This window comes from Gorilla gorilla, chromosome 21 (genome assembly GCF_029281585.2).
Source record: "Gorilla gorilla gorilla isolate KB3781 chromosome 21, NHGRI_mGorGor1-v2.1_pri, whole genome shotgun sequence".
Classification (NCBI taxonomy): Eukaryota; Metazoa; Chordata; class Mammalia; order Primates; family Hominidae; genus Gorilla; species Gorilla gorilla.
Genome location: NC_073245.2, coordinates 42,754,359 through 42,779,669, shown reverse-complemented (window position 1 = coordinate 42,779,669; position 25,311 = coordinate 42,754,359). Strand labels below are relative to the sequence as shown.

The window sequence follows — 25,311 nt, the reverse complement described above, 5'->3', positions numbered from 1 at the left end:
TCTATGTCTCAAAATATTTATGTTTATGTTAAAAATTATACAAAGTAACTTGGTGCAGTGGCTCCCATCTGTAATCCCAGAACTTTTAGAGGCCAAGGCAGGAGGGTCACTCAAGCCCAGGAGTTGGAAACCAGCCTAGACAACAGGGCAAGACCCTGTCTCCACAAAAAATTATTAGGGCGGTGCAAAAAGTAATTATGGGTTTTGCCATTACTTTCAATAGCAAAACCCGCAATTACTCTTGCACCAAACTGATAAAAAAATAAGCTGGGTATGGTGGTGGCGTGTGCCTGTGGTCTCAGCTATTTGGGAAGTCAATGCAGAGGTGGGAGGATTGCTTGAGCCCAGGAGTTCCAGACAAGCCTGAGACCCTGTCTCTATGAGAAAAAAAAAAAAAAATAGCTGAGCCCACGTACCTGTGGTACTAGCTACTAGGGAGGCAAAGGCAGAGGTGCCAGAATCACTTGAGCCCAGAAGCTCAAGGCTGCAGGGCACTGTGATTGTGCCACTACACTCCAGCCTGAGTGATGGAGCATGACCCTGACTCCAAATAATAATAATAATAATTACAAAAAGGAAAGACCTAGAACACCAGGTTAGGGTTAAGTATTCTAAAATTCAGCTGACTTACTCTGTTCACTATAAAGCAGGTTGCCACAGAAAATATAGCATGCCCAGTTAATTTGAAATTTCAGATAAACAAATACTTTTTTCAGTGTAAGTATATCCCATGCAATATATGGGACATGCGTATACTAAAATATTATTCCTTGTTTATCTGAAATTGAAATTTAACTGGGTATTACATAATTATAGCAGCCTGACCATAAAAGATATGAGTTGAGCAAAATTCTATTTTAAACTTCAAGCTTTATAATAAATGCATTATTAATCAAGAACTCTTATTTACTGAGACCTGTGTAGATCCCCGTATTTATCTTTTTAAATGTGGAAATAGGAAAGCTACATAAAGAACATTTATAGAAGTAAATGACTGTTCTATAGCTGAAAGGAAAACTCTAGCTTTTATTTTTCTCCCCAAACTTAAGGTTTATTCTACATTTGTATAAACAATAAAATTACATCTCAACTTTGGAAGCACAGATCATAATATAAAAATAAAGCAAAGATCCCAGAAACATTTTACAGGCAACAAATCTTTCACATCATCTTACTATACCAACTAAACATATAATAACTTAGAATGATCCATTAATTATAAGTAAAGAATAAATTCTTTTACAAAGCATAACTATTAATATTATTGACCGTCATAAGAGCAAATATTTTAAGTAAAACACCATGAATACTTTACAGAAAGGAGCGAGTTGCAGACACAGTCATTCTTGGATTTCTTTCAACACCAGGTTTTCTTCCCTTTTGACCTGAACTGGGAGTTGAATATTTCCTCTCTTTGCCCTCTGACCCTCTAGTCTCTGAAGCATCTTTTGTACTAGAGGTATGTGCAGAGACTTCCTGGAAATTTGGATTTGTAAATTGTGCTGTTGTATCTTCTAGGCACTGCAGTGATCCAGATATAGAGCTGTTGCTCTTACTTGTATAAGTGTAACATTTTGATTCAAAAAAGGAAGTAAAAGGAAGAGAGTTGATTACACATAAGAAAATTATGTAAAAATAAGTAATGTCTATTATAATTACTTTTCTTTAACCAAAGAAAAAGTACAATTTAAAGATGGCTGTTTAAGGATCAAGTTGCAGCAATTGGTAAAAGTAGATATTAGTCGTATTTATTAAGTGACACACAGTGATACTGAAGGCACTTATTTCTCAAGAAACATCATTTTTTCCAAACAAGAACATACGGTGTCCTAGACATGAAATGAAAATAAGCTTTAATTTTCACCACAGGAGGGCGACAATCAGAGCACTGAGGTGGTACCGATCCATTAGAGGACCATATCCATGAGTCTATCGGTTTCTACTGTAGGACAGGGCAAGAATTTTTAAAGAATCTCGGTGAAGGCTCCTTTTCAAAAAAATACAAAGAGATTAAAGCCTTTGAAACGTAAATTATTTTTTCCAGTTATTACATTGAGGACGAAGTTATAGTTGCAAAGTTAAGATTTTTATAACTATCCCTAAAATTGATTCTCAGCGACTCCCTTGATCTACATATGTTAAGGAAAAAGGCAAGATAAAGATGTGTTAAATATTTTCCAGTTTTTAATAATCAGCTTTAATATAAGGTATACCCAAATAACGGTTAATTAAATGACAATGAAAGTATGTTATAGCAGATGCTCACTTATCAACATGCCTTGAAATTAAAGTTTTATAAGTTGCATAAGGGCAAAGTTTTTGATGTTGCCATTACATTCACAAAAGTATCTGAGGCACGTACGGCATGAAGTTCACTAAGTGCTTGCAACATAACCAGCACGAAATTTTGTTGAATAAATACATGAATACTTTTGTATAGCATCTGTTCAAAATCTCTGATGTAAAAATGAAAATAATCTGAAAATATGCAAAACTGAAATTTCCCACATACGGCTGCCAATTCGTACAAACAATAAGATGAATTTCAAAATGAGAACATGACAATAAAATCAAGTTTCAAAATGCCTGGTCTTTTCTTTAGCAAAACCCATGTTCAAAAAAAGGAATAAGACATCAAATGTTTTGAGAACCGAAATTTTACTGCTGCTTTTCTAACACCCTGTTGTTAACCTGAGCCCCCATCCTCTTACTGTCAATAACAGATTTTCATCATCAGATACAAGAAACAGGCAGGGCACGGTGGCTCACATCTGTAATCCCAGCACTTTGGGAGGCTGAGGCGGGTGGATCACATGAGGTCAGGAGTTTGAGACAGGCCTGGCCAACATGGTGAAACCTCATCTCTACTAAAAATACAAAAATTTTCTGGGTGTGGTGGCAGGCGCCTGTAATCCCAGCTAATCAGGAGGCTGAGGGAGGAGAATCGCTTGAACCTGGGAGGTGGGGGGTGCAGTGAACTGAGATCGAGCAACTGTACTCCAGCCTGGGCGACAGAGCAAGACTCTGCCTTAAAAAAAATAAATACACAACAAAGCAGTCTCTGGGACACATTCAAAGCAGTGTGTAGAGGGAAATTTATAGCACTAAATGCCCACAAGAAAAAGCAAGAAAGATCCAAAATTGACAACCTAACATCACAATTAAAAGAACTAGAAAAGCAAGAGCAAACACATTCAAAAGCTAGCAGAAGGCAAGAAATAACTAATATCAGAGAAGAACTGAAGGAAATAGAGATACAAAAACCCTTCAAAAAATTAATGAATCCAGGAGCTGGTTTTTTGAAAAGATCAACAAAATTGATAGACCGCTAGCAACACTAATAAAGAAGAAAAGAGAGAAGAATCAAATAGGTGCAATAAAAAATGATAAAGGGGATATCACCACCGATCCCACAGAAATACAAACTACCATCAGAGAATACTACAAACACCTCTACGCAAATAAACTAGAGAATCTAGAAGAAATAGATAAATTCCTCAACACATACACCCTCCCAAGACTAAACCAGAAAGAATTTGAATCTCTGAATAGACCGATAACAGGCTCTGAAATTGTGGCAATAATCAATAGCTTACCATCCAAAAAAAGTCCAGGACCAGATGGATTCACAGCCGAATTCTACCAGAGGTACAAGGAGGAACTGGTACCATTCCTTCTGAAACTATTCCATTCAATAGAAAAAGAGGGAATCCTCCCTAACTCATTTTATGAGGCCAGCATCATCCTGATAACAAAGCCTGGCAGAGACACAACCAAAAAAGAGGATTTTAGACCAATATCCTTGATGAACATTGTTGCAAAAATCCTCAATAAAATACTGGCAAACCAAATCCAGCAGCACATCAAAAAGCTTATCAACCATGATCAAGTGGGCTTCATCCCTGAGATGCAACGCTGGTTCAACATACGCAAATCGATAAATGTAATCCAGCATATAAACAAAACCAAAGAAAAAAACCACATGATTATCTCAATACATGCAGAAAAGGCCTTTGACAAAATTCAACAACCCTTCATGCTAAAAACTCTCAATAAATTAGGTATTGATAGGACATATCTCATAATAATAAGAGCTATCTTTGACAAGCCCACTGCCAGTATCATACTGAATAGACAAAAACTGGAAGCATTCCCTTTGAAAACTGGCACGAGACAGGGATTCTCTCTCTCACCAATGCTATTCAACATAGTGTTGGAAGTTCTGGCCAGGGCAATCAGGAAGGAGAAGGGAATAAAAGGTATTCAATTAGGAAAAGAGGAAGTCAAATTGTCCCTGTTTGCAGATGACATGATTGTATATCTAGAAAGCCCCATTATCTCAGCCCAACATCTCCTTAAGCTGATAAGCAACTTCAGCAAAGTCTCAGGATACAAAATCAATGTACAAAAATCACAAGCATTCTTATACACCAACAACAGACAAACAGAGAGCCAAATCATGAGGGAACTCCCATTCACAATTGCTTCAAAGAGAATAAAATACCTAGGAATCCAACTCACAAGGGATGTGAGGGATCTCTTCAAGGAGAACTACAAACCATTGCTCAATGAAATAAAAGAGGATACAAATAAATGGAAGAACATTCCTTGTTCATGGGTAGGAAGAATCAATATCATGAAAATGGCCATACTGCCCAAGGTAATTTATAGATTCAATGTCATCCCCATCAAGATACCAATGACTTTCTTCACAGAATTGGAAAAAACTACTTTAAAGTTCATGTGGAACCAAAAAAGATCCCGCATCACCAAGTCACTCCTAAGCCAAAAGAACAAAGCTGGAGGCATCACACTACCTGACTTCAAACTATACTACAAGGCTACAGTAACCAAAACAGCATGGTACTGGTACCAAAACAGAGACATAGATCAGTGGAACAGAACAGAGCCCTCAGAAATAATGCCACTTATCTACAACCATCTGATCTTTGACAAACATGACAAAAACAAGCAATGGGGAAAGGAATCCCTATTTAATAAATGGTCCTGGGAAAACTGGCTAGCCATATGTAGAAAGCTGAAACTGGATCCCTTCCTTCCACCTTATACAAAAATTAATTCAAGATGGATTAAAGACTTACATGTTAGACCTAAAACCATAAAAACCCTAGAAGAAAACCTAGGCAATACCATTCAAGACATAGGCATGGGCAAGGACTTCATGTCTGAAACACCAAAAGCAATGGTAACAGAAGACAAAATTGACAAATGGGATCTAATTAAACTAAAGAGCTTCTGCACAGCAAAAGAAACTACCATCAGAGTGAACAGGAAACCTGCAGAATGGGAGAAAATTTTTGCAACCTACTCATCTGACAAAGGGCTAATATCCAGAATCTACAATAAACTCAAACAAATTGACAAACAAAACAAAACAAAACAAAAAAATTAAAAAGTGGGCAAAAGATATGAACAGGCACTTCTCAAAAGAAGACATTTATGCAGCCAAAAAACACATGAAAAAATGCTCATCATCACTGGCCATCAGAGAAATGCAAATCAAAACCACAATGAGATATCATCTCACACCGGTTAAAATGGCGGTCATTAAAAAGTCAGGAAACAACAGGTGCTGGAGAGGATGTGGAGAAATAGGAACACTTTTACACTGTTGGTAGGACTGTAAACTAGTTCACCCATTGTGGAAGTCAGTGTGGTGATTCTTCAGGGATCTAGAACTAGAAATACCATTTGACCCAGCCATCCCATTACTGGGTATACACCCAAAGGCCTATAAATCATGCTGCTATAAAGACACATGCACATGTATGTTTATTGCGGCACTATTCACAATAGCAAAGACTTGGAACCAACACAAATGTCCCACAATGATAGACCTGATTAAGAAAATGTGGCACATATACACCATGGAATACTATGCAGCCATAAAAAACGATGAGTTCCTGTCCTTTGTTGGGACATGGATGAAGCTGGAAACCATCATTCTCAGCAAACCATCACAAGGACAAAAAACCAAACACCGCATTTTGTCACTCATAGGTGGGAATTGAACAATGAGAACACATGGACAAAGGAAGGGGAACATCACTCTCTGGGGACTGTTGTGGGGTGGGGGGAGCGGGGAGGGATAGCATTAGGCGATATACCTAATGCTAAATGACGAGTTAATGGGTGCAGGACACCAGCATGGCACATGTATACATATGTAACAAACCTGCACGTTTTGCACATGTACCCTAAAACTTAAACTATAATAAAAAAAAAAAGTCAAGAAACAATAGATGCTGGCAAGGCTGTGGATAAATAAACACTTTCACACTGTTAGTAGGAATGTTAATTAGTTCAATCATTGTGGAAGACAGTTTGGCAATTCTGCAAGGATCTAGAACCAGAAATACCATTTGACCCAGAAATCCCATTACTGGGTATATATCCAAAGGACTATAAATCATTCTATTATAAAGATGCATGCATGCGTATGTTTATAGCGGCACTATTCCCATTAGGAAAAACATGGAATCAATCCAAATGCCCATCAGTGATAGACTGGATAAAGTAAATGTGGTACATACATGCCATGCAATACTGTGCAGCCATAAAAAGGAATGAGATCATGCCTTTTGCAGGGTCATGAATGAATCTGGAAACCATCATCTTCAGCAAACTAATACAGGAACAGAAGACCAAACACCACATGTTCTCACTCATAAGTGGGAGCTGAATAATGAGAACACCTGGACACAGGGAGGGGAAGAACACACACTGGGGCCCGTCAGTGGGGACGGGGAGGGAGAGCATCAGGATAAATAGCTAACGCATGTGGGGCTTAATACCTAGGCACCTAGGCGGTGGGTTGATAGGTACAGCAAATCATCATAGTGCACGTTTACCTACATAACCTGCATCTCCTGCACATGTATCCCGGAACTTAAAGTAAAATTTAAAAAAATAAAATAAAAAGAAAAGAGTACTGAAAATTGGCTCACAGTTCCACAGCCTGTACAGCAAGCATAATGCTGACATCTGCTCAGCTTCTGGGGAGGCCTCAGGAAACTTAACAATCATGGTGGAAGGGAAAGCAAGAGCAGGAGGAAGAGAGAGGGGGGGAAGGTCCTACACACTTTTAACAACAAGGTCTCATGAGAACCCTATCACAACAGCGGCGCTAGGGGGATTATGCTTATCCATTAGAAACTATTCCCATGGACCAGCCACCTCCCAGCAGGCCCCATCTCCGACAGTGGGAACCACTGGAGGCTGCTCCCATGGACCAGCCACCTTCCAGCAGGCCCCTTCTCCGACACTGGGAACCACTGGAAACTGCTCCCATGGACCAGCCACCTCCCAGCAGACCCCATCTCCAACACCGGGGATTACATTTCTATAGAAGTTTCCAATAATTTTGGAACACATACTAATAACATATTTATAAAAATACAGTCCAAAGTAGACCAAACACCATTCACTCTTCTATTTGAAAGTTTTCCCTCTTCTAATATCACAATCTCCAGCGTCATTAATCAGAATCCTGCATTTAAGGGCATCTATTAAATTTTATAGCTGATTATAAAACCATAATTTAAAAAGGACCAAAATGAGACAACAATTGTCTGTGGATGATAAAAACATTAAGGGCAGCCACAGTTAAACACACGAACAACAGCCTTTAAAGTAGAATTTGCTGTAGAGCCTATTATGAGGGAGATATTTTTAGTTATTACCTCTTTTATTCTAAACCATGGAAAAAGGGACTATCAAATTAAGTCCTTCTAGAAGAGTGAAGGGCTCCTGGCAATGTTTTCTTTAATCCATGATGTGGGATAAAGGGAGTTTTGACTGATTATGAGGCAATGTATATACCACTAAAGTTTCAACACCCTAAAAGGGAAAAAAGGGGGTGAGAGAAGTCCTGGAAGAACCAGATGGAGCCTTAGCAGAAGGTTATTTCAATCCACTGACCCCTGAATTGTGGGCTGGTTGTGCTGCATCGCTCTGCGACTTATGGTTCTGCCGCAACAAAGATCTAATTCCCAGGGTTATAGGAAAAGACACCTGCGGTACCCCTGAGGCACAGAGAAGGGATAAATCCAAACCTGACTTAAGTCTAGGGTTCTTAAACCACACAATCTGCTCACAAGGAGGACCTTAACTCTGAAGACACTGATTTGGGGCTGTTTCAAAGAAAGAAATTATAAATATGAGTGGGAAAGAGAACAACCTTCCCCATATCCAGCGGCAAAAAAATGAGGGAAAGGGAAGGAAGGAAGTAAGGAGGGAAGGAAGGAGAGAGGGAAGGAAGGAAGGAAGTATGGAGGGAGGTAGGGATGGAAGGAAGGAAGGAAGGAGAGAGGGAAGGAAGGAATGAAGGAAGGAAGGAGAGAGGAAAGGAGGGCAGGAAGGAAGGAAAGAAGGAAGAGAGAGAAGGAAGGAAGGAGGGAGGGAGGGAAGGAAGGAAGGAGAGAGGGAAGGAAGGAAGGAAGGAAAGAGGGAAGGAGAAGGAAGGCAGGAAGGAAGGAAGGAAGGAAAGAGGGAAGGAAGGAAGGAAATATGGAAAGAAGGAAGGAAGGAAGGAAGGAAATATGGAAAGAAGGAAGGAAGGAAGGAAGGGAAGGAACTTGGATATGCACAAAAACAAAATTTAAATTAAAACGGAAGTTTATCATCTGACCTAATTGGACATGTACTATTTTCTAAAACAATTTATACAGTCCAAAGATAAAAGTGTGCTGATTGGTATTTGTAACTCTCCAGCATATATTCTGAATCAATTTTAACATCTGCTGAAATCTGCCAATTGGCATACCTTCACAAACTTAATCAATACTGGAGCTCAAACTTTGTTATACCTGAGATTTCACTAAATTTAAACATTGCATCCCCTAATCCTAGCAGAGTAACTGCATATAGAATAGAGGACACATAGTTATGCCTCACATTTTTTACCTTGACTAAATTTCCCGTAGTCGTAGAAGCCTTTGTCCGTAGGGGACATTTGTTACCTAATCAGTAACAAATTGATATTAAATCATTTGCACTTACACATTGACTTCACCAAATGTAAACTTACAGAACTCCCTCTCCTGTTTTTTTTTAATTTGATTTATTTTTAATTTTTCATTTTTTTAGAGATGAGGTTTTGCTCTGCTACCCCAGCTGAATGAAGTGTGGTGGCACAATCATAGCTCACTGCTGCCTTGAACTCCTGGGCTCAAGCAATCCTCCCATTTTAGCCTTCCAAGTAGCTGGGATTACAGGCATGCACCAACACAGCCAATTAAAAAAAATTATAGAAGTGGAGTCTTGCTATGTTGCCTAGGCTGGTCTCTAACTTCTGGCCTCAAGCAATCCTCCTGCCTCGGCCTACCAAAGTGCTGGGATTACAGGTGTGGGCCATCGTGCCCAGCCTCCCCATCTTGATAAATTAGCAAATATGGTCCAACATAAATTACAACATGACTTCAAATAAATAAAACTTATTATATAAGACCTAATTAATTAGTGAAGGGGTGATAATTCTCATTGCTTCAACGTTTAGCAGTAGAATTTGGCCTGTTCTTAAACCTGCAAATAATAAATGGTGTTTCACAGTGGATTGCTGTAATGTGACTGCAGTGCTCCCATGCATTAAGGACCTCGTACCCAATGCCTAATATTGTGGTTAATTTTTTTTATTTCAATAGGTTTTTGGGGAATATGATGGGTTTTTTTAATTTCAATAGGTTTTTGGGAAACAGGTGGTGTTTGGTTACAGGAATAAGTTCTTTAGTGGCGATTTCTGAGATTTGTGGTGCACCTATCACCCAAGAAGTGTACACTGTACCCAATGCGTAGTGTTTCATCCCTCACTGCACCCACCCCACCACTGCCAGCCTTTCCCTGAGTCCCCGAAGACCATTGTATCATTCTTATGCCTTTGCATCCTCATATCTTAGCTCTCACTTATGAATGAGAACACACAATGTTTGGTTTTCCATTCCTAAGTTGCTTCACTTAGAATAATGGTGTTCAGTTTCATCCAGGTTGCTATGAATGCATTATTTCATTCCATCTTATGGCTGAGTAGTATTCCATGTGGTAAATATTTATACCACATTTTATTTATCCACTTACTGATTGATGGGCATTTAGGCTGGTTTCAAATTCTTCCAATTGCATATTGTGCTGCTGTAAACATGCGTGTGCAAGTATCTTTTTCATATAATGGTTTATTTTCCTCTGAGTAGGTACCCAGGAGTGGAATTACTGGATCAAATGATAGATCTGCTTTTAGTTCTTTAGAAATCTCCTCACTGTTTTCCATAGCTGTTGTACTAGCTTACATTCCCTCCAAAAAGTGTAAAAGTGTTCCCTTTTTACCACATCCATGCCAACATGTATTAGTTTTTGATTTTTTGATTATGACCATTCTTGCAGGAGTGAAGGGGTATCATATTGTATTGTGGTTTTGATTTGCATTTCCCTGATAATTAGTTATGTTGAGCATTTTTTCATGTGTTTGTTGGCCAGTTGCTTATCTTCTTTTGATAATTGTCTGTTCATGTCCTTAGCCCACTTTTTGATGGGATGTTTTTCTTGCTGGTTTGTTTGAGTTCCTTGCAGATTCTGGGTATTAGTCCTTTAATCAGAAGTACAGACTGCGAAGATTTTCTCCCACTCTGTAGGTTATCTGTTTACTCTGCTGATTATTTCTCTTACTGCACAGAAGCCTTTGAGTTTAATTAAGTCTCATCTATTTATCTTTGTTTTAGTTGCTTTTGCTTTTTGGGTTATTGGTCATGAAGTCTTTGCCTAACCCAATGTCTAGAAGGGTTTTTCCAATGTTGTCTTCTAGAATTTTTATGGTTTCAGATATTAGATTTAAGTCCTTGATCCATCTTGAGTTGATTTTTGAATAGGGTGAGAAATGAGCATCCACTTTCATTCTTCTATGTGTGGCTTGCCATTTATCTCAGCACCATTTGTTGAATAGGGTATTCTTTCTCTGCTTTATGTTTTTGTTTGTTTTGTTGAAGATTAGATGACTGTAAGTATTTGGCTTTATTTCTGGGTTCTCTATTATGTTCCATTAATCTGTATGGCTATTTTTATACCAGTACCATGCTGTTTTGGTGACTATGGCCTTCTAGTATAGTTTGAAGTCGGCTTCTAGATTTGTTCTTTTTGCTTAGTCTTGCTTTGGCTATACAGACTCTTTTTTGGTTCTAGGCTTTTATTACCTTAAGATATGTCCCTTCTATATCTTTTTTAGTTCCATGTGAATTTTTGTAGTTCTGTGAAGACTGATGTTGGTACTTTAATGGGGATTGCATTGAGTTTGTAGATTGCTTTTGGCAGTATGGTATTTTCACGATATTGATGTTACCCATCCGTGAACATGGGATGTGTTTCCATTTGTTTGTATCTATGATTTCTATCAGCAGTGTTTTATAGTTTTCCTTGTAGAGGTCTTTTGTCTCTTTGGTTAAGTATTCCGGATATAATTAAGATTTTGTCTGCAAAGATTGCATGCAATTGACAATTATAGGAATATACTATTATAATTATGAGAATTATAATATTCCTAAGGTTTTTATTGCAGCTATTGTAAAAGGGGGCGAGTTTTTTATATAATTCTCAGCTTGTTCACTATTACTGTATAGCAGAGCCACTGACTTGTGTACATTAATTTTGTATCCTGAAACTTTGCTGAATTCATTTGCCAGTTCTAGTAGCTTTTGGGATGAGTCTTTAGGGTTTTTTAGGTATACGATCATGTCATCAGCAAAGAGTGACCGTTCGATTTCCTCTTTACCGATTTGGATGCCCTTTATTTCTCTTATCTGATTGTTCTGGCGAGGACTTCTAGTACTGTGTTGAATAGAAGTGGTGAAAGTTGGCATCATTGTCTTTTTCCAGTTCTCAGGGGGAATACTTTCAACTTTTCCCCATTCCATATAATGTTGGCTGTGTTTGTCATATATGGCTTTTATTACCTTAAGGTATGTCCCTTCGATGTTGATTTGGCTGAGGGTTTTAATCACAAAGGGATTCTGGATTTTGTCAAATGCTTTTTCTATGTCAGTTTTGCTGAGGGTTTTAGGCATAAAGGGATGCTGGATTTTGTCAAATCCTTTTTCTGCATGTATTGAGATGATCATGTGATTTTTGTTTTTAATTCTGTTTATATGGTGTATCACATTTATTGACTTGCAGATATTTAACCATCCTGCATCCCTGATTTGTCTTCAGATCGTATACATCTTTCGCCTTATGATGGTTAATTTTATTTGCCAAGTTGGGTTGCCTAGATATTTGGTTAAACACTCTGGATGTGTCTGTGAGGGTGTTCCTTGATGAGACGAACATTTGAATATGTAGACTTAGTAAAGTAGTTGCCCTCCCCAGTGTGAGTGGGCCTTATCCAATCCATTAAAACCCAAATAAAACACAAGGGTAGAGGAAGAGAGAATTCACTCTCTGATGATTTCAGAGCTGAGACATAGATCTTCTCTCGCCTTTGAAGTCAGACGTGGACTGTAACTTACGCCATCAGCTTTCCTGGTTCTCAGGACTTTAGGCTTGGACTGGAACTCCAACATTGGCAGTCCTGGGTCTCCAGCTTGCTGACTGCAGGTCCTGGGACTTCTTAGCCTTCATAACCACATGAGCCAATTCCTTACAATAAACCTATATATATTCATGCAACTGATAAATATTTTGTTGTTACAGATTTGGCTACCATGTTCTTTTTGTGCCTATTTTAACAGAGTCTCAGTCATAGCCTGCCTTCATCTCTGAAGGGACCAGGCGACCCACGGAGTGCCTCGGCAGCCTTGTTATTGCATGCAATCTTCACAGACAAGATCTCACTGCAACCAGCTTTCTACAGGAGCACAGGTGTGACATTATACTGATGACATCATTCTCAGAGAAAATTCATTTTATGCACTAAGGACACACAGATACAAGGAAGCTTACACAAAGGGAATGGACCTTTCCACAACACAGATGTGCAAGGCCCTGCCACTTTGCTTCAATTCCTGAAAATTCCTTGGTAAACATGGAGGTGCTCTATTCCTGACACTTTCAAGAAATAGTTCTTGATCCTTTCAGCGTCCACAATGTTAATACAAGCCCAACATTCTTTAATTTGTGTTTTGTTTTTTGGAGGCACAGTCTTGCTCTGTCACCCAGGCTGGTATGAAGTGGCACGATTTCAGCTCACTGCAGCCTCGACTTCCTGAGCTCTAGCAATTCTCCCATCTCGGCCTTCCAAGTAGCTAGGACTGCAGGTGTGTGCCACCACACTCAGCTAATTTTGTTTATTTTTTTGTAGAGAAAAGGTCTCGCTATGTTACCCAGACTGGTCTCAAACTCCTGGGCTGAAGCGATCCTCTTACCTCGGCCTCCCAAATTTCTGGGATTACAGGTGTCAGCCACTGTTCCCAGCCCTTTAATTGGGGTTCAGGTGACAACATATTTCTTATTTACAAATCTTACTTAATCTCACTGATGCTGTCTGTCATTGGCTAACTGATCCACCTTGAATGAAGCCTCCTCCAACAAGTCTGGAATCTGTCCGAATCTAAATTAGCGGGTGCGCCTATGAATTCCCTCAGAGAGCACACTGTGGATGCTTTAGCAACCTCTTCCCATGCCTCCTGAAGTATCTGGATTGCATATGGTGGCGATAAGTAGTCCATGGGCTTCTGATGTAAAAAACAAACCTGCCCCTTTTCACTGTGTTCTGTACAGCATCAGGGCAGTGATTGCTGACCACATACTGGACCCTCTGGAAACAGAGGGCTCTGCATCCATGTCCACGAGACTTCATGCCCATCTGGCCATCAGGCCTTGGGAAGCAGCACCCCACAGCCTTGGCACAGCTGCAGAGACCTCCTTGCCTCAGGATGGAGTCAAACCTGGACCCCCTGCCATTCTCATCTGCAGGAAACACTGGCCTCCTTCATCCTCAGGCTGTGTTGCTGGAAGTCACCCATCTCCGAGGCCCCTTGGGATCGACTGAGTGACCAGCAGTGAAGTTCATCCACCTTCTGAATGGATGCCATCATCTGACGTGATGGAGCTCAGTGGGATGTTGTTGCGGTCTTCCCTCCCTTAGCCAGGATGTCCCTGATAAAGGATGACACCCAAGCCTCAGCACAACTGGCCAAACTTGAGGTGGTCATCTCAGCACTGATGCTGGGCCAACAATTAGCCCCATTTGTACATTTTTACAAATTTTTGACAATTGCCAAGAATTATCCACCTTCCTTCCCCATTGAATTAAAGAAACTTCTTGCCTCATGGATACTCAGAATACAATCAAGGTAACAGATGCCTTTTTTTTAACGAAAGACACAGTACGGATCTCACAGGGACACTCCTTATCCCCTACAGAGTTCCTGACACTACTGATGGTGACCAAGGCAACATTTCATCAGAAAACACAGTGCTAGGCTTGTGAAAGTGTCTAGTAGGGCTTCCACTGCCCCTATAGGCTGCAGGCAGCTGCTTTAGTTGAGAGATAGACTGAGATCCTCAAAGAATTCCTATTTAAGTTACAAAGCAGTGAGTGGATGCCCTGCTGGGTTCCACTGTTGCCACAGGCTTTCTAAGTTCATGCTTCTTAGGAAAGTGCACTTTTTACACCAATGCTACACTGTTCCCTCAGTTGCCTTTACTGGACATCAAGGAGTTCACATTTTTGACAACCATTCAGTCCTGGACTGTCCAAGGGGTGGAAGTAGCTCAGTACATTAAGCTGCCTGCTGCGTGTGGATCAGTAATATCAGACTTGCTCAATAACTCACTGGAGACATGAAAACCAATGCATGGGGGATGCATGACGTCACCCAAATAATTATGAACACTCTTGTGCTGCCAGAGACCCCAGATCTCTAAACCAATGCATGGGGAATGCATGACATCACCCAAATATTTACAAACACGCTATTCTGCCAGAGACCCCAGATCACTTTTCCTGCCTCCTGCTAAATAAATGGGGGCAGTAGCTTTGCATCGGCTTCCATATTACATTACTCATAACTGTGGCCTTCCTAATCTCTCATGTCCCTAAACACTTATTACAATGTCTCAGCAGCTTTTGCTCAGCCTCTCAAAATATTAGTCATCACGAAAATAAGTGTCTGATGTTAAAGCATCAGGGGTCAATTGTATTGTGACACCTAAAATTTCATGCAGCACCCCACCGTGTCCTCAGCCTAATGGCTTTCATGCCCCCACCAGACTGCAAAACTCTGAATTAGTCAAGCACATCCCTGAAGGGACGAGGGGTTACCCCACCCTCTGATTTCTACCAAGCCTGCCTCCCACACCCTCTGTTCCAGAGTGCAACCCTGGGTAGACCTGCATAAATGCAGTGTCATCCCCCACTGGGCTGAGTATGTGTGACGAGTAAATTACTGGGAATTTCGTCTGCTCAGTGTTTGTTTTGTCTGCAGCCATTCCCAGAATTCTAGGGCAAGACTAGCTTCTTCGCCAATGGGGTGAACAGGAAGGAACCCGAGTGGGAACTACGTTTTTAAAAAAATCCCTTCCCACCCTCTTAATTACGTAATGCACGCATTTTTATAGCTTTTTTGCTCATTCCATTACCTGAGGTCAGCCACTGATATTTAACCCCTCCTTAGCCTCGGAGGAGGGCAGAGGAGCACTGGTCATATTGATTTTGCTAGCGGTGACATGATTTCCTCCTGTGCAACTCAAATTCTCTCCTTCTTTAACTTGATGCTCAGTAGCTTGTGTTTCTCTCATCTTTGCAGATTGTTAGGAAGATGAGAATCAGGTTTCATTTGTGGTGTTGCCATAGAGAAGACTCCATGGTAATCTCTTTGCACAATCAACTTTTTCTTTTCCCCCAGAAATTGCAAATTCTTATGTGAGAGACAGCTTTCTGGAGTCTGCAAACATAGATTATCGTCTCTCTTTCGATGGTAAATTTCTTATATCCCCACCAACAATGAAATACTTACATATAATTTTGGCATGTTATATTGATTGCCAGCTACACGTAAGAACATTCGTTGATTTTAAATGTAGACTAATTATGAAAATTAAGGTAGCCACAAAAAATTATTGTGTACAAATTTATAGACCTTAGGGTTAAATGAGTTGCTATTAACTAATATTTATTGTGCAGTCAGTGTATGGCAGAAGCTTACTATGTACTATTTCATTTTATACTTAAAACAATATTCTATGCAAAATGCTGTAATTTCCCCATGCCTCCAATTTGGACATGATAAAACTGGGTCTCGTAAAGTTTTCACCCCAGAGTTCTCTGCTTAGTAAGAAGTAGAAGTAAGTCTAAACCTAAGTTATCTGATTTCAGAGCCCATATAGTTAAATGCTCTAAATGCAGCTTCCCATGGTGATGGTGACTATGAGAGCCTGTCACATGATGTAGGACAGTGCTTCCCTGTAATGTGTGCAAGATTCCCGTGATGATGGTGACTATGAGAGCCTGTCAGATACGATGCAAGACAGTTCTTTCCTGTAACATGCACAAGATTCCCGTGATGATAGTGATTATGAGAGCCTGTCACATATGATGTGGGACTGTGCTTCCCTGTAACATGCGCAAGATTCCCATGATGATGGTGACTATGAGAGCCTGTCAGATACGATGTAGGAAAATGCTTCCCTGTAACATGCACAAGATTCCCATGATGATGGTGACGATGAGAGCCTGTCACATATGATGTTGGACAGTGCTTCCCTGTAACATGAGCAAGATTCCCATGACTATGGTCATGGGAATGGTGACTATGACAGCCTATCACATATGATGTTCGACAGTGCTTCCCTGTAACATGCGCAAGATTTCCATGATGATAGTGACTATGAGAGCCTGTCACATATGATGTAGGACAGTGCTTCCCTGTAACATGCCCAAGATTCCTGTGATGATGGTGACTGTGAAAGCCTGTCACATATGATGTTGGACAGTGCTTCCCTGTAACATGCACAAGATTCCCATGATGATGGTGACTATGAGAGCCTGTCAGATACTATGTAGGACAGTGCTTCCCTGTAACATGCACAAGATTTCCATGATGATGATGACTATTTGAGCCTTTCACATATGAGGTAGGACAGTGTTTCCCTGTAACATGCACAAGATTGCCCTGATGATGGTGACTATGAGAGTCTATCACATATGATGTATGCCAGTGCTTCCCTGTAACATGTACAAGATTCCCGTGATGATGGTGACTATGAGAGCCTGTCACATATGATGTAGGACAGTGCTTCCTCTGTAACACGCACAGGATTCCCGTGATGATTGTGATTATGAGAGCCTGTCTGATACGATGTAGGACAGTGCTTCCCTGTAACATGCACAAGATTCCCGTGATGATGGTGACTATGAGAGCCTGTCACATATGATGTAGGACAGTGCTTCCCTGTAACATGCACAAGATTCACCCTGGAATCTTATTAAAATGCAAACTCATAGACCACACTTTGACTAGCTAAGACAAGAGCATTTAAATGGATGTCCAGGTGACAGTGCTAAGATCCTACTGTTCATGTGGGCACTGGCTCACAATATGAACGAAACTTAGGACCTCCAGTTCCTGCTGGAAAAGAAATACAGATACATAGGATGTGACTGTGCATATGGAATATCTGTTGTGTTCTCGACATTGTACTAGACACTAGAGATAAAAAGTCAAATATCCCTTGCCTCTTTCTGAAAGGAGCTTCCTACACAGTGGCTTCTGACTGCAGTGTATATTTTCTCTTCTGTCCTGGGTGGGTGAGCTCTATCTCAATGTTGGTAACTGAACACTGCCCAGTGGGTTTGACGGGGGAGACCATAGCTGGCTGCGCTCCCACATAGCTATGACCATAGCATAGCTCGTGATGCCATTTCCCCCTTGTCAAAAGGCTCCCTCCAGTATCATACACACTCTTCATGATTATAAATTCTTCCTCCTTCCACTAAATGTTCCCAAATCTTGCAAAGATAAAAACATAAACCACATTCTTGTCATATTAGTTATATATTAATGATGAAAGTTCCTTACTTTTCTTTCTTTTATTTTTTTTGCGATGGAGTCTCGCTCTGTCCCCAGGCTGGAGTGCAGTGGCGCGATCTCGGTTCCCTGCAAGCTCCGCCTCCCGGGTTCATGCCATTCTCCTGCCTCACCCTTCCGAGTAGCTGGGACTACAGGGACCCACCACCACACCTGGCTAATTTTTTTGTATTTGTAGTGGAGACGGGGTTTCACCATGTTAGTGAGGATGGTCTTGATCTCCTGACCTTTTGATCCGCAAGCCTCGGCCTCCCAAAGTGCTGGGGTTACAGTCATGAGCCACCACACCCAGCCCAAGTTCCTTACTTTTCATGTGTTTAATATTTTTTCCCAATTTATAGAATATATTGATTAAGAATAAATTTTAGCCATGCACATCTATTACAAACTTCACGACATACTTTGCTATTTTTATATTTCTTATACTCTTACAAAATGTGTGTTCTGGACTCACGTTGGCTTCCATTTCTTCCCTGTGGCCTCTATTACTTTAGGCTATGAGCAGAGATGGACGAGGTGGCCACTGTAATGGATCAAGGCTATAAGCAGAGATGGATGAGGCATCGGCTGTAATGGATTAAGGCTATGAGCATCTTGTGAAGTAGGATGTTAAATCTGTAAATGTCAGAATGAATCCAAACTTACCAATTCAAAATTGGATTGTAAAACAGCTCAAAAAAGACTGAAAACACAGCTCTACACTTTAGGAGGCTGAGGCAGGCAGATTGCTTAAGTTCAAGAGTTGGAGACAAGTCTAGGAAACATGGAAAAACCGTCTCTACAGAAAAATACATATTTTTAATGAGCTGGGTATGATGGTATGAGCCTGTGGTCCCAGCTTTTCAGGAGTCTGAGGTGAGAGGATTGCTTGAGCCCAGAAGGTAGAGGCTGCAGTGAGCTCTGATCACGCCACTGCATTTCAGCCTAGGTGACAGATTGAGACCCGTCTCAAAAACAAACAAAAATAACAAACAAAAACAGCTCTAAACGAAAGTGGCTAGAAAAGTAGCTCAAGTTGTTCCTGTCTGGTTAAATAGAAACATAAATGAATTACTTATGTGCCCCAGTGGCTTCATAATGCTGAGAGCAAAGTCAATTATTCTAGCAGGTTCTAGAAAACTTTATCATATCATGGGGTTCAATGAAAATATCAAATCATAAATATAATAATCAAATCTGAAAGTGAATCTAGTTTCAAAGACCTCAAAAGCCAGTGTTTAGGAAGCTCTTTTCAGATAGAGACAAGGGATTATTTGACTTCTTATCTCTGTTGTCTAGCACAATATCCAGAACACAACAGATATTCCATATGCACAGTCATATCCTATGTATGTGTATTTCTCTTCCAGCAAGGACTAGAGGTCCTAAGCTTTGTTTATATGGTGAGCCAGTGCCCAAATGAGCAGGAGAATCTTAGCACAGTCACCTACACACTCATTTCAATGCTCTGGCCCCTTATCCAAGCTAGTCAAAGTGTGGTTTATGGTTTTTCATTGCAAGGGATCCCCGGGTGAATCTTGTGTCTTTCAAAGGAGGAGAAGCACTGCCCCCAAAATATAGAAAAGGTGAACTAATTTATCCAGGCAGCCTGGCTATTTATTTATGTATTTATTTATCTTGTTGATGGGAAGATTCAAATTGACATACACAATCACCCTCATAAGGATTTCAGGTAAAAAACAGACAAAGGTTTAGATATCAGATGTGTTTTACAATTACCGCACCAGTCTTTTTACTACAGAATCTAGTAGCATATTTCCAATAGATCTAGGTGAAAATTTCTATCTCATGAGCCTTCTGTCAGTATTTTTAAAATTGGATACTCTATTAGTGGCCAAATTGAATCTCTTACAGACATCTCACTCAAACTGCAGTCATACTTTCCAATAGGCCCCGTAAAAATCCTTCTTCTGGAGCAATCTAATATATTTATCTACCTCTTTAGACACTTAGGTAAGTATAATAATACAAGTTTTTGTCTGTGTGTGTGTGTGTGTATTGTGTACCTTGTGGCCTTTTGTCCAGTTTCTGCAACACCTGACGCTGAGGCAAGTTTAATGTAAATAACGTCCAGCAATGTTAGAAATGTTGACTTTTATTTGCCCATCAGGGAAAAAAAGGTGAATGTTATTGTAGAGGAAATTTTCATTCTGGAAAAAATGCCTACTGTTTGAATATTACTTTCATGCTTTCCACAGATATTATACACAGATATTATATTGCAAGGATTATATTTCAAAGTCATCAAAAATAGAAAATACATTTTATATTTCTAGCTGAAAATAATAACAGTAATTAGCCTACCTTTGGGGAAATGTGATAAAAATACTAATGACCATCACAACTCATTAAAAGCATAAAATGTGCAATGATTTAAACTACACGTTCTTTCTATGAATCTGCGTAGAAATGTAGACACATTTGATAAATGCTATTTAAAGTCTGAGTGCTTTGGTAAATGATTCATCTATAGGTTGAAGGGATTACTTTTATCTGCCTTCATAGTGAGAATTAGGTTTCTGTTCTTTATAAAGCAGGGAATACAGATTGTGCATGGTAAAAGCATTCAATCCTTAATAATGATGGTAGCTGCGCTGCAGAAAAGAAAGCCTGTCAGAGTAACGTGTTCAGTTTTACATCATAATCAGAGTGTGTCCATCTCTGTTGAAGGCAGAATTAAAAACGCCTTCAACATTTTTAAAATAATAGATGAAAAACATCTCAAAGTCACTTTTAAAATTTGAATTGACGATTCCACATAACAGGAAAAGGACCAGGAACATCTTAAATACTTCACGATGGAAGTGATGTTTTAAGTGTAATTTCATCAAGGAGAAGTTTTTCCAGAAAGTCTTTTGACCTCAGTAAGAAGCTTATTTACTCTGGTAAATAGTTTCTAGTAAGATGAGAAAGACTTGATTTTTTAAAAACAATTAAAAATTTACATTGTTTAATCTAATGTTGTGATTTCGAAAGTACTACCTTTGCCCTTATAGTTACTCATGTGTATTTATATGCATTTTCTTGGTTCATTCAAACGCCAATAAAATACTTTACTATCCAGGCCCCTTAAAAGCCAAATTAATTTCTAAAAGTGAGGATTGTATGTATGCTGTGAGGTGTGCGCAGGTGTATGCGTGTGATGTGTATGTATGGTGTGTGTATGTGGTCTGTGTGTGTAGTAGGTTCATGGGGTATGTATGTGTGTGGTGTGTACTGTGGGTGTTATGTGTGTATACTGTGTGTAGTTTGTGGGTGGTGCATGGTGTGTATATGTGCTGTGTTTGTGGTGTATGTGTGTGTGGTGTGTGTATACTATGTGTGGTGTGGTGTGCGTGTGATATGTGTGTGTGCAGTGTGTGGTGTATGTGATGTGTGTGTATGTATGGTTCTGGGTGTGTGTGCACTGTAGTGTTTGATGTGTGATGAGTGTAGAATGTGTGGTGTGTGTGTGCACAGTGTGTGTGTTGTGTGTATGTGATGTGTGTGCTCTGTGTGTGTGGTGCTATATATACGTGTGTAGTGTGTGGGGAGTATGTGTGGGGTGTGTGATGTGTGTGGGGAGTATGGGGTGTGTGTGGTGCTGTATGTGTATGTTGTGTGAGTAGTAGTTTCGTGTGTGTGGTGTGTGTGCAGTGTGTGGGGGGTATGCGTGTGTGCACGTTGTGCAGTGTGTGGTGTGGGGATGTGCGTGAGTGAGCACATGGTGTGTGTGCAGTGTGTGTGGTGTCTGGGGTGTGTGCACATGGTGTGGTGTGTGTGGTGTATCTGGGGTGTGTGTATGTGCACCTGGTCTGTGTGCAGTGTGTGTGGTGTGTGTGGGTGTGTGCATGTGCACATGGTGTGTGTGCAATGTGTGGTGGCTGTGGTGTGTGTGCGTGTGCACGAGGTGTGTGTGCAGTGTGTGTGGTGTGTGGGTGTGTGTGCATGTATACATGGTGTGTGTGCAGTGTGTGTGATGTCTGTGGTGTGTGTGCGTGTGTACATTGTGTGTGTGCAGTGTGTGTGGTGTGTGGGCGTGTGTGTGTGTGTATGCATGGTGTGCTGTGTGCAGTGTGTGTGGTGTCCGTGTGGTGTATGTGTGGGGCATGTGTGCTTGTGTACACGGTGTGTGTGGCTTGTATGTGGTGTGCACATGTACACATGGTGTGGCATGTGCAGTATGGTGGGGTGTGTGTGCAGTGTGTGGTGTCTGTGTGTGGGATGTGTGTACACATGGCGTGGTGTGTGCGGTGTGTGGTGTCTGTAGGGTGTGTGCGTGTGCACATGATGTGTGCGTGCAGTGTGGTGTCTGTGTGGGGTGTGTATGCGTGCACATGGTGTGTGTGCAGTGTGTGTGTGGTGTTTGTGCCCATGGTGTGTGTGCAGTGTGTGGTGTCTGTGGTGTGTGCATGTGCACATGTGTGTGCAATGTGTGGTGTGTTTGTGCATATGGTGTGTGTGCAGTGTGTGGTGTCTGTGTGATATGTGTTCATGTGCTCATGGTGTATGTGCAGTGTGTATGGTGTCTGGGTTGTGTGTGTGTGCACATGGTGTGGTGTGTGCAGTGGGTGTGGTGTGTGCAGTGGGTATGGTGTCTGTGTGGTGTGTGTATGTGCATTGTGTGTGGTGTCTGTATGGGGTGTGTGCCTATGCACATGGTGTGGTGTGTGAAGTGTGTGTGGTGTCTGGGGTGTATGCATGTGCAGATGGTTATGTGCAGTGTGTGTGGTGTCTGTGTGTGGTGTGTGTGTGCGCACATGGTGTGTGTGTGTGCACATGGTGTGGTGTGTGCAGTGTGGGGTGTGTGCATGTGCACATGGTGTGTGTGGAGTGGGTGTGGTGTGTGTGGGGTGTGCATGTGCACAGGGTGTGTGTGCAGTGTGCGTGGTGTCTGGTGTGTGCATATGCACATGGTGTGTGCAGTATGTGGTGTGTGCAGTATGTGGTGTCTGGGGTGTGTGCGTGTGCACATGGAGTGTGCAGTGGGTGTGGTGTGTGTGCAGTGCGGGGTGTGTGTGTGCGTGTGCACATGGTGTGTGTGCAGCGTGTGTGGTGTCTGGGGTGTGTGTGCCTGTGTGTGGTGTCTGTGTGTGGGATGTGTATGCGTGTGTGTGGGGAAAAGAAAGAAATCAGACTGTTACTGTGTCTATGTAGAAAGAAGTAGACATAAGAGACTCCATTTTGTTCTGTACTAAGAAAAATTCTTCTGCCTTGAGAGGCTGTTAATCTGTAACCCTACCCCAACCCTGTGCTCACAGAAACGTGCTGTGTCAAGTCAAGGTTAAATGGATTAAGGGCTGTGCAGGATGTGCTTTGTTAAACAAATGCTTGAAGGCACCATGCTTGTTAAGAGTCATCACCACTCCCTACTCTCAAGTACCCAGAGACACAAAACACTGCAGAAGGCCACAGGGACCTCTGCCTAGGAAAGCCAGGTATTGTCCAAGGTTTCTCCCCATGTGATAGTCTGAAATATGGCCTCGTGGGAAGGGAAAGACCTGACTGTCCCCCAGCCTGACACCGATAAAGGATCTGTTCTGGGGAGGATTAGTAAAAGAGGAAGGCCTCTTTGCAGTTGAGATAAGAGGAAGGCATCTGTCTCCTGCTCCTCCCTGGGCAATGGAATGTCTGAGTGTAAAGCCCAATTGTATATTCCATCTACTGAGATAGGGGAAAACCGCCTTAGGGCTGGAGGTGGGACATGCTGGCAACAATACTGCTCTTTAAGGCATTGAGATGTTTATGTATATGAACATCAAAAGCACAGCACTTTTTTCTTTACCTTGTTTATGATGCAGAGACATTTGTTCATATGTTTTCCTGCTGACCCTCTCTCCACTATTACCCTATTGTCCTGCCACATCCCCCTCTCAGAGAAATGCCCGATAATGATCAACAAATACTAAGGAAACTCAGAGACTGGTGCTGGCGCGGGTCCTCCTTATGCTGAGCGCCATTCCCCTGGGCCCACTTTTCTTTCTCTATACTTTGTCTCTGTGTCTCTTTCTTTTCTCAAGTGTCTTGTTCCACCCGATGACAAACGCCCACAAGTGTTGAGGGGCAGGCCACCCCTTCACGTGTGCACATGGTGTGTGTGTTGTTTGTGTGGTGTCTGTGTGTGGGGGGGTGTGCGTGTGCACATGGTGTGGTGTGTGCAGTGCGTATGTTATGAGTGACTGCTTCTCTTAGCTTGTGGACATCAGTCTTCCAGACCAGCTTTCTCCATGTGTCTGGGAACATAAGAAACAAGTTTCTGCAATAATTATTACACAGCTTTTCCGGAGAGGGACCAAATCTCTCTCGTGAGTGGGTATCTGCATCTTTGCAGGAGGGAATGTGATGTCCTGGCTTGGCTCACACCCTCTGAGGGCTTAGGCAGTTTTCCTGCTGGATCCCTCATTGTGGCCAGAGAGGGAGGGCTCTGTTTCACCACAGGGAACCAGAAGAGGACTGGTGCATGGGAAGACCAGGTAATCATAATGGTATTAATAATAGTGGTAATAATACTGTTTTATACATTGTATATGTCATAAGGATTTTAACTTTCATGTAACATAATTGTTGTAAAAATGTCCCCAGTTTGTTTTGTGCTACTTGTGTGGTGTTGAAATGTGTAAGAATTTACATTTTAGGTACATTAGGTTTATTCCTTTTTATATGGTTTCTGTTTGAAATTTTGATTTTAGAAGACATTCATTCTCAAGGTCATAAAACACACACACATCTCATTTTCTTTTGTCTCTCTCTCTCTTTTTTTTATTTAATACTGGAATTAACTTTTATGTAAGGTGTGGGACAATGATTCAATTCTGTCATTTTATATTCTCAAATCATTACCCAATATTTTAATACCATAAATGGAACAATCGCTCTGTTTTGTGGATTTAAAATGTTACCCTGTTACTAGATAAAATTACACTCAATTTCTGTGTTTTTAATTCTCTTTCATTAATGCGTTTATTTTTGTGCCATTTCAAATTTAATTTTGAATAGTGATAATAATCTAAAATATCTTATAGTAAATTTTATAATATTGACTCTCATTGTGTGTATGTTCAATATATGGATTTAAAATCACATGTTCTTGTTCAAAAATATTTTTCTTGGAATTTGAGCATATTTTTAAATGATTTACAGCAAACTAAAGAGCTAATATTATTGAGTCCTCTCATCCAGAATGTGACATGCAAATTCCTCAAACCTCCCTTAATGCCATTTAGTCAGAATTAATATGTTAAATCAATATAAATTAGTATAAATGAGTATAATTAATGATTAAAATAAATTAATGTGTTTGGCTCCA

General features: G+C 40.8%; 1 protein-coding gene across 1 annotated transcript; it reads left to right on the top strand.

Moving 5' to 3' along the window:
* The first annotated feature begins 12,730 nt into the window (after window positions 1-12,730).
* On the top strand, window positions 12,731-25,311 carry LOC129529220 (uncharacterized). Its single transcript, XM_063702296.1, has 2 exons — window positions 12,731-13,253; window positions 13,912-25,311. Exon 2 carries the CDS (start codon window positions 22,115-22,117, stop codon window positions 23,201-23,203), a length of 1,089 nt encoding a protein of 362 aa, XP_063558366.1. The 5' UTR covers window positions 12,731-13,253; window positions 13,912-22,114; the 3' UTR covers window positions 23,204-25,311.